Source organism: Oryzias latipes, chromosome 4, assembly GCF_002234675.1.
Source record: "Oryzias latipes chromosome 4, ASM223467v1".
Taxonomy (NCBI): Eukaryota; Metazoa; Chordata; class Actinopteri; order Beloniformes; family Adrianichthyidae; genus Oryzias; species Oryzias latipes.
In genome coordinates, this window is record NC_019862.2 from 30,504,542 (window position 1) to 30,520,053 (window position 15,512).

The 15,512-nt window shown below is 40.8% G+C and overlaps 1 protein-coding gene and 1 long non-coding RNA gene across 2 annotated transcripts; one reads left to right on the forward strand and one right to left on the reverse strand.

Annotated features, from left to right (window-relative positions):
* The first annotated feature begins 33 nt into the window (after positions 1-33).
* On the forward strand, positions 34-3,094 carry LOC110014995. Its single transcript, XR_002290050.1, has 2 exons — positions 34-137; positions 2,692-3,094. It is a non-coding gene; the product is annotated as an uncharacterized LOC110014995 (long non-coding RNA).
* On the reverse strand, positions 2,602-14,946 carry hdgfl2 (HDGF like 2). Its single transcript, XM_011474529.3, has 16 exons — positions 14,676-14,946; positions 13,594-13,670; positions 12,982-13,123; positions 12,014-12,205; positions 11,666-11,785; positions 11,508-11,576; positions 11,146-11,326; positions 10,983-11,067; positions 10,600-10,891; positions 10,387-10,523; positions 10,242-10,309; positions 10,074-10,144; positions 9,884-9,985; positions 6,924-7,080; positions 6,738-6,840; positions 2,602-3,621 (listed from the first exon to the last, which is right to left on the reverse strand). Exons 1-16 carry the CDS (start codon positions 14,745-14,747, stop codon positions 3,540-3,542), a joined length of 1,950 nt encoding a protein of 649 aa, XP_011472831.1. The 5' UTR covers positions 14,748-14,946; the 3' UTR covers positions 2,602-3,539.
* Positions 14,947-15,512: the final 566 nt, after the last annotated feature.

Below are 15,512 nucleotides of genomic sequence, written 5' to 3' on the forward strand. Positions count from 1 at the left end.
GCGGAGCGGAGACGCTGGCAATGGATCAGTGGAGGAAATGGCTGACAAAATGGCGACCGGAGTCAGCTGACTGGAGGGAGAAGCGACTCATGAGGGGATGAGAGGAATTAAAGGTCCACTGTTCCCTCGAACCGCACGTGTGCAAACCCCCCCCCCCCCCCAAAAAAAGAATTTAATACTTTTACTCTTCATATCGAGGTTTTTTTTCTTTCTTAAACGTGCTCGTGTTTTAATTCCACGCATTTAAATGTTACAGAAAATATAGAATTAAAATAACGCAAAGATAAATCTGTATGAAGTGACCTGATCACACACAAACAACTTATACCCCGCAATTAAAAGAAAAAGAAAAGTTAAATTTAATTTCTTAGAAAAATACATTCGAATATAATCTTTGATTCTACTTTCCTGCTCTTTTTAATAGCCATAACTCAGTTTGATTTGATTTTAAAGTGTAAAAAATAAAGCTTTAAATGCCGTGTTATAATCAAACAAATAGATTAGGGGTGTAAATGGTTTATATTTCTACATTCCAATCAGATGGATGTGTCTGAATATAGAAATGACCAATCCCAGTGGACAACACACACGTGATGAAAGTAGAAATTCCAGTTCAATGTATGGAAACACTTTGAATTTCGCAAAAACATGTTCTTTTTAGTTTTTTAGAGACATTTATTTCGGTTATGTTAAACACAAACTTAAAAACATCAACATAAGCATTAACACTGAACAATGTCAACATAAACATTGAAAAAAACATAAACATTGAACAAATTTAATCGAAAAAGGTGTCGTGTGAAGCCAAGGCTTATTTCCTCAACCCTGATTACAAACATCACATCTACATACAAATTGTTAGAACCTTAAATAAGAAAACAGGAAGAAACAAACACTTCTCAAAATGACATCACAACCACCAGAGTCTCAGTCCAGAAGGTATTTTTGCTATATTTTAAATTAAACATTTTCTTAAACTGAAGTATGGAGTTTGCATTCTTCAGATACTTAATTCCACATGTTGACCCCCTGAACAAAAATACTATTCCTTAGTGCATTAGTTCTGACCACTTTGTTTTTAAACATATCTTTACCCCAAAAATCCTAATTATTAACTTTAATTTCAAACAAACTCAGTATTTTGGCAGGCACACATTGTTTTTTAACTTTAAACATAAAACCATACATGTGACCATACTGTGTGCTAGAATGTTCTAAGAATGTTCCCTTTGGATGTTCTGTTCAATACCCGGTATTTCTCTGAGTCACACTGGAGGAACTATCGGCTAAAGATGTCCCGAATCGATTTTGGGTCAGGGAATCGGATCGTTCAAAATGAATCGGATCGTCGACCACAAATTATGATACAAACTGAGTCGTTGTTAAAATGAATCGAAATTAAACTTTTGAGACTGGTTAACAGTGTGAAGTGATCTGAGTGACCACGCACAAAAAATAATCAAAAATACCCCAAAGTTATACTAACAAGTCTGATTGAAGTTTACAGAAAACTTGAACTAGAATAAAAATGTAAACTCTTTCTTTCCACATTAGGAAAACCGATGTTTTCCTTTTTATTAATATTTTCAACTCATTTTAAAATTCGAGTAAAAATAAATCTAATAAAAAAATGTAAAATGCTTAACATTTAGGGGTGTATCGAGTCAATTTAACAACAATTCGATTCATATTATTTGTATTCTGTATGATTCATAGTCTATATCGGGTAATTTTGATCGATCCGATTCACTAAAATGTATCCAGGATCTTTATCCAAAGCTTTAACCAGTGTGACTCAGAAATAGCTGGAACTGAACACTGCAGGTTAGGTTTTCTAGATCATCAAGTGTAAAATCAATGTGTCCAAACAAACAAGTAAACAAGAATGAATTTCAAATCCATTCACTGAAGTTAAGCCAACTGTTGTTGTTTTTTTAAATCCAAAGAATCCAAAGAGTTGGTTGTCCGCTGTGATGAAATTTATTTGTTTTTACGTTACAGTAAAATAAAACTACCATGCCTCAATCCATAGGGTTTTTCCCAATATCGATATTTATTTCGTCCGATTCATTTGATTTGATTTCTTTCATTTAGAATTGATTTTTTATGGTGTAGGCGATTTGATTAACACCTTTCCTCAGATCAATCCGAATGAATAGCTGGAATAGAAATCGATTTGACCAAATCAATGAATCATTACACTCTCTCTGCCTTTAATCAGACAAGTAGACCTATGTGTAGTATCTTTGTGACAGGTTTCCAGGCAAACCTTATTTTGGTTAAGGATTTACATTCAAATTAAAAAAAACATCCTGAATTCAGTTCAAGTTTCTTTCATTTAGTATATCTTATTTCCCTGAAGCTCTTCCTGTCCGCGGACGGATCAGATTCTGTCAGACAGAACAGGATCCCGTAGAACCTATTCCTGAATTGAGGTAAAGGTCCGTTTCACACCCAGAACCGGCTGCCGTGACTGAGGACACGCAGCTCTGAAGGCTAGCTGAGGTTTTGTAAGGAATCCAGTTGTTAAATGTAAAAAAGGGTCGTTCGGGTCGTTTCTGTCGGAACGTTTTTCCGTTTAGAAGATGAAAGTAAACCAGGTCAGGATGGGATCTTTATTCAAGTCTCAGCTAAGTGATAGAAATACTTTACCACTTTACATAGCACTAAAAAGACGTGTTTTATTCACAGGACAGAACGATGTCCGGATGAGCTCAAACGGGCCGTTTTCAGTCCGTTCTGCCTCTCGGGTCGTATGCAGGCTACTGAAAGCGAACAGCACAGAGGAACGTTTCTGGTGTTTGGCTCCACATGGATGCTCGCCTTGGACAGAACTGGAATCTTGCAGAAGAGCAGGTGGATCACAGATGGAAAACGGTGGAAGCTTCTCGTTATACATCATGTTGTGTTACCAGGATCTAGACTAGATAATTTAAAAAATATATTTACCTTAAAAAAAAAATCAAACTCACAAATATGACTTCATCAATCTTACGTTTCCATCCAGACAGACAGGAGGCCTTAGTGATGTTTGGCAGGCTTTATAAAATCAAGCAAAGTGATGTAAGAAAATCCTAAAGCAGCTGAAGAACACGACAGTCTGACTCCTTTTTCAGTTTGAACTCAGGTTTCATCTCATACCACCTTGGTTAGACTCCTGGAGAGCTTAAAAACACGATAATTTAATGTACGCGTGGCGTGAAATATCAAAGTAACGTTCATCATTTACAGAAAGAAGCCGGGATCGGAAGCTGCAGGTGAGGATCTGAGACAGTGTTGTGCAGAAGAAGTACACTTCATGACATAAAAAAGGGGGTTTCTAGCATGCTGTACAGAAGCCGTTGAGAAACAACAGAAGAAACGCCACGAGTTTAGAAGCTTTTTGGTTTCGCTGTACCACAAAATGCCAAAAACGTCTACGCTGATGTAACGAATGGTGTGTTCTGAAGTGTTTTGGGGCTGGGAGTCCGACGTCAAGAGGAGGCCACCATCATTTAGCACTTGGTCCACTGCACGTGGGAGGGGGGGCACAGAGTCCTTTAGCTTTCTACAGCAGGCTGCTCTGCGGCAGCCTCTTCATAGGGGCCTGTCTGTTGCTCAGCTGGGCTGTCCGGGCTGTGCCTGCAAAAAATAAAAAAACACACCTTAGAGCAGGACAGCAGATCGCCACTAAGCCTGCGATTCCATTCACAAATCCAGATAAACGATTCACACATCAAAACACGATTCTTACGGTTCACTCTAAATACATATTAATGGTTTCTATATGTCTTTTTACTGGATGTATAAAACATAAAATATGTTCATTTAATCACCATCATTTCTACTTTCATTTAGAACAGGAGACCAGGGAAAAAAATAAAGTTTCAGAAAGAAAGAAATGCCATTTATTACTTTAAACGGTCGGGTTAACTTCTGCAATACATAAAACAAACATGTTTTGGATCATTTAAAGGGTCTAGGTTATGCTAAATTTAACTTTTTTGATGTTTTTAGTGCATTATAATGTCCATTCCTCACAAACTGAAACCCCAAAGTGGTATTTTGATCCGTATTCCTCTAAAAACCTGCTCTCTGAGCACCAGCCTGTCCCACTCAGTACTGTCAGTACTGTAGATCCTGGTGGTGTTGATCAGGGAGTTAAAGTCCATGCTCGCTCTTAGCATAAAGCTTGATTTCATTCATGTAGAGCAGCGGTCCCCAACCCCCGGGCCGGGGACCGGTACCAGTCCATGGGTCATTTGGTACTGGGCCGCACAGAAAGAATAAATAACTTACATGACTTCCGTTTTATTTGTTTCGGAATCTGAAAAATTTTTTTATTTTGAAAAATGGCCAGATTCTCTGTTTCATCCGTCTTTGTCACTCTTGACGCAGCCAAGGCGCTCTTCTCCATCACGTGATAAGTACCGCTAAAATAAAACCCAGGAGCTAGCAAACTGAGTAAAAACAAACGTCTTTGGAAAGTTTCTTTGCCAAGGGGAAAACGCCCAGCCAGGAGACAGAAGAGGAGCCTTTGACTTCCAAAAAAAGAAAAGAAAGCTACATTTAATAGACAGTACTTCTTTTTTGCACCATGAGTGTGGGAAGGGGAGAGGAGGATGACACCTTTCCTATGTACAATGTCATGCGTTATGTTATGTGTTATTATTAATGTTATGCATTAAAAGGGTTGGGGACCGCTGATGTAGAGGATGTAATTGATAGCCAGTCTTGGTGTTTATTTGGCTGAGGGGGTTCAGACCTATGCAGAATAGCAGTGGGGACAGAGCATCACCTTGGTATATCCCACATTTGATGGACACTTGTGCAAGTGGCTTCCCATTGGCTTCAAGGGTGGTTTTCCACAGCTCCATTGAGTTTCCTATGAAGGCTCTTAGAGTCCTGTTGATGTTATACAGCTCCAAACATTCAGTGATCCACGTGTGTGGCATTGACTCAGGATTTTTTGTAATCAATCCAGGCTGTGCACAGGTTGGTGTGTTGTGACCTGCAGTCTTGAGCGACTGTTCTGTCAACCAGGAGTTGGTGTTTGGCTCCTCTGGAGTCTCTACCAATGCCCGTCTGTGTGTTACTCATGAATTGATCCAAGGTCCTATTTATCTTGGTTGCAATTAGGGGTGTACCAAAATATCGATATGGTGATATATCGCGATATTTAGTCCCGCGATTGATTCTGGATGCGTCTTCATCAAGTATCGACCTTTCATTTACGTTTGAAGACCCTGTAAAACGGTATATTAATCATCCATTGGTAAGACGATTCTTCGGAGGGTCGATAGGGGGCGCTCATTGCGAGATTGGCTGTCGCGGACAAAGAAGAATACACATTCAAACAAAAATTGCAGAGGGGAAAAACAAGGAGAATAGCGAGAGCAGCAAGTTAAAAGACGTGCCGGCAGCATTGAAGCTGCATCACCCACCCACAGCCCGGCGTGGATACCTTTTTCCAGGCGAAGCTACCACCATCTTCTGCGAGAGCAGAGGCAACAACAAACAGGATTCCTAAATGTGGCTCCGTCCCGCAGCGACGTGGAGAACGAGGGGTTTCGGATTTTATTGAATGCATTAGAGCCACGCTTTGACATTCCCTCTCAGTAATACTGAAAAAATGATTCCTGCACTGTACGCCCAGACCAGAGCTATGGTTGAGATGGAAACGGCAGCAAGAGTGGGGCTCATGTGTGACGGCTGGACCTCCAGGGCCAGAGTCCTACGTGACGTTCGCGGTGCATTTTCTTAACAAAGACGGGGAAATGAAGTAGGATGTCCTACAAACCTGAGCAATGCACGAATCCCAATTCAATTCAATTTTATTTATATCCCAATAATCACAACAATAGTCGTCTCAATGGGCTTTTTAATAGACATGAAATCATGGAGAACATGAAGTCATATAATTCAATAGGTTAATAACTAAACAGAATTAAACACACTAAGCTAAAATACTGGTAGGCATCCCTGCCCTGCCTAGTGGTCATTCTAGACATGATCTTGTCTTTCAGGTCAGTTGCAGCCTTGCTCAGCATATCTGTGGTTGTTGGGGCTGTGTACCCAATCTCAGGCTGGGAGTGTGGTATAGCGTCCACTCTGACCTGCTGTTCTGGCTCTCCCGTGGTATTGCAATTGTATTGTACCACTTCAATCTCAAGTTGTGATAGGATGTGTCGTTTGTGGATGTTCAAGCACTGGGCTACCAGTTGTTTGGCAGATAGCCTTGATTGTGGGTTTCAAACCATCCATTCATTACACATTCTCTGCATGTAACCCCTCTGAGTAGGGGTTAAGTAGTAGCATTTCAACAGAACCTTGTTCTCGCATCTAGTCCATTTCCTTCTTGTTCTAGTTCCATCAGGGTGTTCTGGTCCCCCAGCACCTGGCCAGGCGACGTCTGTGCCGGCATGACATGAGTTTCATTGTCTCTCATGGGTTATGAAGAAGGCAGTAGCGTTAAGGGTCTTACTTCGAAAATGAAAATCTTCACAGACACTTTATTTTGAAGTCGTTTACTTCTGGAGACAGTTGCAATAATTAGATTGCCTGAAGTGTACTTTTACTTAACTCCATTAGATTTATAAATATCGCAAATCAGCGATCAAGAACGTCGCAAATGTTCGTACTTATTTTGGGGAAAAGATCATGAAAGTTGGAGTCTTCAGATACTCGTTACAGTTCTACCTTAGAGGCTGTTCAAACACACAACAGGGGAACAGAAGCAACGCAACGCATCACCTCACCTGTTCGGACTGGAAGATGCGTCCTGGTTGTCCTCCTCTGCAGGGGGTTCGGGTTTCTCCTCCACCTCTGCATCATTTTTCTTCTCTTTTGATTCTCCATTAACTGGAAGGGATCATTTCAAACTCAATATATGCCCAAAATGATGTAAGCACAGCATAAAAAACAAGATAAGATGATGTATTTACCAGTATTTTGTGCTTCCTCATCGTCAGCAGTGTCATCCTTCGCCTCCATCTTAGTTTTAACAGGAACCTCCGATTTACCCACAAAACGTAGCTTTAACTTATTATAAACTTCAGTGGCTTTCTCCATGACTGCTGTACTGGCTTTATAGCGCCGAATCTGGGAAAATAACACATTAGTGACACTGAGAAAAAGCAAACCGATAACATTTCCCTTAAGAAAAAAATTTACGGGCAGAAATTAACTTTAATAAAAATCTTCGTTTTACAAAGAGCTGCATTGTTTGATCAAAGAGGGACAGTGGGCTCAATTTTTGGGACTTTCTTGCATGAGTCCTCAAATCAACTCCAGGCCTTTTATCTGCTTCACTCATAATGACATAACAAGGGAATTGTCCACACCTGCCCATGCAATAGTATGGAAGTCAATGGTCCAATTACTTCTGAGCAGAGGTGAAAGTAAGCCGGAACGGTCCGGAGCGGCGTTCCGTTAAAAGATTTCGAGGCCGTTCTAGTTGGGAGGAGATCCGCTGTGTTCCTGTTTTCACTTCATAACACATGACAGAAGCATTTTTTTATTTGGGGTATCGACCGATAAAATGCTCTGGATCTCTTTCCCGGTCTGCCTCGTAGCTTTCGCTCTCGCTTCCGTAAACAAGCCTAATGCGCATGCGTGGAAACGTGGTACGTTTGATTTTTTGTTGGGGGACATTCAATTCGATCAGCCAACTGAGCATTAATGTTTATGCCACACGGAGGAGCAACGGGACGCGAAAAACAATAAATGAATCAAACTTCACGTCACTAATGTGATTGGTCAGTTTAAATTCAATATAAATTTAGTTCACGATAGACAAAGGAAATCTTGATATGGAAAAATAACGCAGCACGTCATTTAAAAGAAAAAGCAAAAAAAGAAGAGCATGCAGAGAAAAATAAATCAGATATTTAAGAGGAAATTCCAAAGTGAGGATGAAGATGTGCAGACAAACACTTCTGAAGGAGAGGATGAAAAAGTGAAAAGTCGAAATGCAAATTGCATTGAAGAACCCACTGAGACACCAGGGCCATCAAGCTCAGGTGACCCTTTTGTATTGCCAGAGTATCCTTCAATCTGGACAAAAGAACAGTATGAACAGTTTAAAGAGAAAAATGAATGGATATTTGCCAAAAACGGAATGCTTGGCTGCCAAAAATGCCACACTGTAAAAGATCTCGGTGTTGCCTCATCTCGGGGGGTAAATATTGCACCTAACTGGGTAGCAGGAAAGATATGCCCATCTGGACACACAAGAGATGTTCAGCTGTTGTCATTGAGAAAAAAAATACATGAGCACAAAAACTCAGCAGCTCACAAAGAAGTTGTGAAAATTCAAGAGACAGCGAAAAAAGACACTCTTGTAAACATGAATACCAAGAGTCAAGATTTTGCCTTTGAGACAACTGCCAGGGTCTTCAGGACCCTGGCTGAAGCGCATTGAGAGCCTGAAAACCTACCCAGGAAAACACACTGTTGAAGCAGAGCAGGCCGAGCAGAAGATGGAATTTAATGAACATCAGTTAAAGGTGGGCAGGTCTCCCACCATTGACTCTGCTCTCTTCATAACTGCAGTGGTGGAGAGCATGAAGGAAAGACTGTTTACAACAACAGCAAACAAAGCACAAAGTAGCGTGACAGCTGACCGCAAGGAGGCTTACAACAGCCTTATCAATCAGATGGCAGTCCTTCACCCAGAAAACTAGGATCAAGACAATCCTCGATTTGGAGAAGAGGAAGTCAGAACTTTGTGTGAACGTCTCAACATCAATGAGCAAGAGGCCCATCTTGAGTTCAAGGCTAGTGGAGGGAGAAGCATTCCTCCTCCATTAAAAAAATTACTTCTGGCAGTGGACACACTCTCAGCCAGTAATGCAGATTGTGAAAGAGGGTTTAGTACCATGAATAACATAATGACTGACCTCAGAGACACCATGACGACAAAAAATGTCTCAAACCTCCTGTTCATCAGCTCATTTGGACCTCCCTGCATGAAGTGGGATCCAATGCCATACGTCAAAACCTGGCTAGGAAAAGGCAGAAGACCAGCGCACACAACAAGTGGCATGGCCCGCAGATCCCATAAAACTGATGAGGAATATTACCAGCCTCTTTGGGACATTATGACTTAGTTCAGCTAATTAAGGATGACTCAAGTTCTGATCAATTCGGATGTTCACATTTTTCATGTTCTGAAAAATTCACAATGTTCAATTAAAGATTGTTTTCACAAAAACACCTTGTCTACACACGTTATTTATGTATAAAATTTGATATCAAGTGCATTTATTTCCTTTAACTGCTTTAAAAAATATATATTTGGAAATAATTTGTCATAGTACCGGCAAAAGAAAAATTCTACTTTCACCCCTGCTTCTGAGCCCATGAAATGAAGGGACTGTGTTTAAAGAATGCTTTAGTTTTGCACATTTTTATGCAATCTTTTTGTTCAACCCATGGAATAAAAGCTGAAAGTCTGCACTTCAATGGCATCTGAGTTGTTTTATTTACAATTCACAGTGGTAATGTACAGAAACTAAATTAGAATGAATGTGTCTCTGTCCAAATATTTATGGTCCTGACTGTATATCCTAGAAAAGACCCTGCAATACAGTTTTGGGATTTTGGTTAAAATTGACATAATCATAATTAAAAGACCACTGGGAACGCTTTAAAAATAGATCATAGGATGATCAGAGTGGGACTTTAATGAAAGTTTAGCTCACACTAAAGAGAGTTTTATAAATGTGTGTATCAGATAAAATATGATTATATAGGGTTAAAGTGCACTAAAAAAAGAAAAAGGGCTTTTCTTAAAACACTTTTAATGCTAAGAAAACAGTCCTTAATTCAGTCAAAAGCCCCGCCCACTTCCCTAACTACAAGTCTTTAAAGTGATTTCGTAGGATATGACGCAGAAATGTACCTTTTTTAGCGTGGCGATGACCTCAGCGTTTTTCTGAAGGATGTGGCTGGTCACAGGGACGGCTTCCAGCTCCTCCAGGGCTTGTAGACATCGTTCAATATCCTAGAAAGAACAAAGTGGGTTTGGAAAATCGAATTCCAGTAAAAAAACAAGAAGAACAGGGGGGTAAAGTCTATCTACAGGGACTTACAGGGTTATCCACTTTCAGTGCAAACTTGATGTCTGTGTGGAGTTTCTGTAACTTTTCCTCTGGGGATTGCTCTGGATAAAAAGCAAAGAAGTACCGAGTTTCATTACAAAACTCTAGTAGGAACGATTCATGGAGATTAGCGATCAGCTGAGGTGAAACCGCACTAACCCTTCTTCTTCTCTGCTTTCTTCTCGCGCTGCCGCTCTGGTCTGCGTTTGGAATTTTCCGCTTTTGACCTAAAAGACGGGAAACTCTGATCCGTGTCCTTTAATATTAGATGAAGGTCCGCTGTCGGCTCCTTTTGTATCCTCACCTTGATCTGGACTTCTCCTCTAACCGCCTGGCTTTCTTCTCTTTCAGCTCCTTCTCCTTTCTTTCTTTCCTGTCTTTCTCTTTCTTTACTTTTGCCTTCTTCTGGTTTTCCATCTTCTTGGGAGGCTTCTTTGCTTTCTGAAGGGGAAAAAAAACAGTTTTATAAATAATCTGCAGTGTTGTTATTTAATATAAACTGGACTTTGAGACTTACCTCCACGGGAGAATCGGAGTCTGAAGGAGCAGGGATCGGAGGAGGAGGAGGTTTCTTGGACTTCTTCAGTGGGTGATCATCTATCCCTTCATCTGAGCTGCTGCTGCCATCGCTGTCGCTCTCTTTTTTGCCCCTGTCCTTGTCCTTTTTCTTTTTCTCGTCTTCCTCCTTCTCCCTCTCGCGTAACCGACGGAGCTCCTCAGCCTCCTCTCGTTTTCGCCGCTCCTCCAGCTCTCGTCTGCGCTCCTCGTCGCGTTTCTTCCATTCGCTGATGCGGTCGGGTTCACTGTCGCTGCGAACAAATGTCCTCACCACATGAATATAAAGAAAGGCTCCAAAGACTTGGGACTGTTTATGAAGGTAAAGCAGAGGGTTAGCCGGACCTGTCGCTGTCGGAGGACGATGAAGCCGTTTGTTTGGCCGGGGCGGGTTTGGGCTTCCGCGCACGAGGCTTTGGTGCCGGTTTTTCTGTGGGGAAAGGGATCAAAGTAAATGAGAAAAAGAAGCGATTCTTTAAAAAAAAACAGAACAAAAATGAAGCTGCACCTTTCTTGCGGGGCTGGGGGCCCTTCCGAGGAGGTGGGTCAGAATCCGAGTCAGACTTTGATCCAGACTGGGATTCTGAGCCAGACAAAGCCGGCCGGGGCTTCTCATCCTCCGAGTCGCTGTCCATCGCCTTCTTTTCCGATCCGGATCCCGAGTCTGAATCTGAGTTTGATGAGGTTTTCTGCACCGTTCCATACAAAAGAGGGCAAAAGAAAAAGAAAAAATGTTTGTGTTATTACAGTATAGACCAAAAGTTTGGACATACCCTCTCATTCAATTGAATAAGATGTATGGACCCATACATACTTTTGGTCTATACTGTACATAAAAATGCTGAAAGTGATTTAGTTTTCGAGCTTCACCTTTTTCTTCCCCCTGCCTCCAACTTTCTTTCCAGCTCGTCCTCCAGATTTCTTCTCTGGAGTGAAGTCCTGTGAAGTTCAAACATGGATCATTTTCAGGCTGTTTGCTGTAAAACATTGCGTTTTTGTTGCAATGGTTCGTATGTTTCTGTGGGAACCTGGTCGCTGTTTTTCCCAGAGTCGGACTCTGAAGGAGTAGGATCGGATTCGGAAGGAGATCCGCTCTCTTCACCTCGGTCACTGGAGGAGCCGCGAGCCTTTTTTGGAGGAGGAGGCCGCTGAAAAACCAAACGTTCAAGTTGGAATTCTGTAAATCTTCTGATCAGAAGAGAGTTTTGCTGCTTCCTGTTGCAGCTAAGCGGTCAATATGCAGTGAAATAGCTGAACATGGGCGCTGCAGTCGCATCAGGAGCGTCTCTTCTTCTGCAAAAAGCTCCAACCAAATACATTTGCTTCTCCGTTTTTGCATGTGACACGCAATCAAACGTCTCTGTGAAACCGCTCACCTTTGGAGCCTGCGGTTTCCGCTTCACTCCTCCTCTTCCTCCGTCTTCACTACCAGAATCGGAATCTTCTTCAGAAGCAGAGGCGGCTCTCTGAGGCACCTTGGCGTTGTCCTCCTCCTCCTCTTCCTCCTCACCATCCTCGTCCGTTCGTTCTCCGGGGTTGCTGCCTTCACTGTCAGACGAGCTTGGCGGCTGAATTTGATTACAAAGAGGAAGATTATTTCGTCCTAAAGGTGGACTGACAGCATCCTGTTTGCGCTGTTCCTTATAATGGGTCATAAACAGTAAAGAAAAGATGCTACACGAGTCCGGATTGGTCTAAATAAGTCTCGGTTAGCCCCAATTCAGGTCTAAATTGAGAAAAACTGAGCAGAATTTTAAAGGGACAAAGAGATGCGACACGTCGCTTTGAAATGCATTAAACCAGGATTTGGGGAGGTAAAAATGTGTGAGGGGCCGCATTTTTTGAACCCTGAATAAAAAAATAAAAATAAACAAAATACATATGTCTATTTACTTGAATGTTTTATTAAAATGAGATATTTCTCATTTCTTCAGAAATATATCCTTTTTTTAAACTAAAATTACTGTGAATTTCATATTTAATCATCAAAAATAATTGATTTTAAGACAGGAGCCTGCAGAAATTTAAATGCGGGCCACATTTGGCCCTTGGGCCGGACTTTGGACATGCCTGCTTTGAACCCAGCAAAGGGAAAAATGAAACAAAAAAAATCTATGAAAACTACAGAAACAGCAACAAAAAAAAAGGACCTGACACACTCGCGTGATGGAACCAAATATAGAATCAGTATGAAAGTAATCCTCTCCAATCACACGTCAATCACAGATCAGATAACGTTGCCCTCAATCTCACCTCCCTTTACGCAATTAATCACCAGCTGCCTTATAATAAACACACCAAAAAAACGCATCACAAACCAAACAAGACCAAGAAACAGACTTACCACAGGCGGAGCGCTGTAAGAGGCGTGAGGATTGTTCTGGATCTCCCATAAACCCTCATTGAATCCCTTCCTTTTGTTGGGCTTTCCATAGCGTTCTCTGTACTTTTCATAAGGAAAAAGATCTTTTGCTGCAAGGAATGCGCTGTAAAGAAGAGCGTGACGTTAATAAGGTCAACAGCAGAGATCGTCTTCACTTAGCTGCAGGATCTTCCTACGTTGTAGGAAGATTTACTCTGTGCTTAAGATTATAAAGACTGGTGCTATTTAGTAAAACACGTCAAAGCTTCTCGATAAAAATGGCGTTTGTGTTAGGTTCGGGAGAGCGTGTAAACAGAGAGCTCTCAGCAACACAACTCAGAGGTGAATTTCTAATGACCTCCTGTCGTTTTGCAGAAAATATGTTGAAGAAAGCAAATGTGTTTTTTTTTTTTTTTTTTTTTGGCTAAAAACATCATCATAATAATTAAAAGACCACTGGAAACGCTTTGAAAATAGATCAATAGATGATCGGATCTATAAAAGAATGTCTGAATACCAGCAACAGCAACAAATAAATCGACAAACAATCTAATAAAATCAAGATTACAGTCGCCTGAGGACTGCTGCACTTACGTTTCATGCGTCCCAAAAAAGAAAATTGGGATTTTATTGGGCGGGGGCTTCACTGCTCCATCAGCAACATCCTCAATCTGTAAACAAGATTTTCCCCTCAAGAGGTCAAAACACATGAAATATGACAGAAAGCCTAGACTGTGGTCCAACTAAAGCACATTTAGGAGATGAAAAATAATTACGCCAGAAAAATAAATTGCAAATTTATCGTTATCGCGATATCAAGCTGTGCAATATGCATATCGCAAAAGATAGGGTAAAATTGCGAATGAATGGCTACCTTAAATGTGCTAAAACAATCTTATGGCAGCTTGAAATATTTAACAAATCAAATAAATCAATTTATGCACTTCTTGACTGATCGGATGGACGCCCTAACGTTGTTGACCAATGGGATGGCGTCCTTTTATGTCCGATGTTCGCCTCCTATGTACACGAGGGTTGACTCTTTATTTAAATTAAGCTGTTGCAGTTAAGTGGAATTGATGTTTTGCTTGTTTTGGTGTATTTGTTCATGCATCCCAGTTATATGGTCATTGCAATACTGATCACTAATATCACAATTTTTCGTGCAGCCTTAAAAATACTAAAATGTAAATGAAAGACCGATTATTTCCTGGTTGTTTATATGTTTGCTGTCTTTAAAGTCTGACACAATATACACATGTTCTGGATCTAAAGAAAACTTTAGGCAACAAACAATCCTCTAAAAAAAAAAGTGCTACAGACATTAATAATGCCATATTCATTGGGTTGCATTTTCTAAACGATTTTAGTGCAAATGCGCACAATACACCCATAGAAGACGCCAATGCATTACCCGTACACGGACGTGTTTATGGTTATTTGGGTTATTTTTGAGGAATGCCAAGCGCGAGCCTCTCTCTGTTCATGCATTCAAATGAGGCCAGCAGCAGCATCTCAAGCAAATGTACCGCTAAAACCCGGCTAGCCCACCACGTCGCTAGCCAACCATTGAATAAAGCATCCATAGGATGATGATGCTTAATAACCAGAAAACCTTCAGAGCAACCCACCCCCTCCTCCGCCCCTCCGGTTTCTTTCAACGTTTGCCTGCTTACCCTAGCTGGCCAGTGGGGGTATCCCTTCATTTTAGCAAAGACCAGGTCTCCAGGCATGAAGCTGTGCGGCATCGTTCCGGTTCCGAAAGCAGCTTCGAGGTTAAAAAAAATTGGGTTCAGACGCGCGGTGCTTCTGTGTCTCGCTTGGTCTGATGTTTTCAGGTCGACACGAAACCTGGAAACGATGGAGTTAGCTAACAGGCTAGCTGCATACTAACGATACTGACGTTACCGCGAGAGTGACCCATCAACGTGAATACTAACGGAACACGCCGACTGCTTCCGCTCAGGCATCAAACCAGGGCTTCAAAATAAAAGACTGTCCTGAAGACACAAAAGGTTTGTGGTCTCTGCGCTTTTCCGAAAGTCTTGCAAACAAAGAAAGAATAATCAAATCCAATAATCATATAACCACAAATTTCCAGGATGTACATATTGTAATTCTTTTTTTTGAATTGTATTTTTTGGGTATAGTATGTGTTGATTTAGAAAAGTGTTTTTATTAAAAAGGACCATACATATATTTCTAATGTAAAGTGTTGATTTATAACCTAAACGTTACACCAATTTTCTTTACTTAAGTACTTCAGTTGTACTTCAGTTTTTATCCAAAGACTTTAAACCATAAAGTCAGTATTTGTTTTTAGAGACAGATTCTGCAAACTTTGTAAATAACGTTTCTGCATGAAAAAAAACTAGCATCAGTTCATCTTTACTAAATGTTTCTATAACAAAAATGGCAACATTACTGTAAAAAATATTTTACATACACATATAAACATACATACAAAGTATTTGAAAGTCTTTCCTTAGCTTTGATGAGAGAAACCAAAACAA

Excerpts from the sequence above, each read along its gene's own strand:
- hdgfl2 (XM_011474529.3), bottom strand. The coding sequence starts at position 14,747 with ATGCCGCACAGCTTCATGCCTGGAGACCTGGTCTTTGCTAAAATGAAG. Across the intron at positions 13,671-14,675 it reads ACCCCCACTGGCCAGCTAGG|ATTGAGGATGTTGCTGATGG; the intron begins GTAAGCAGGCAA and ends TCTTGTTTACAG. Across the intron at positions 9,986-10,073 it reads CACTGAAAGTGGATAACCCT|GATATTGAACGATGTCTACA; the intron begins GTAAGTCCCTGT and ends TGTTCTTTCTAG.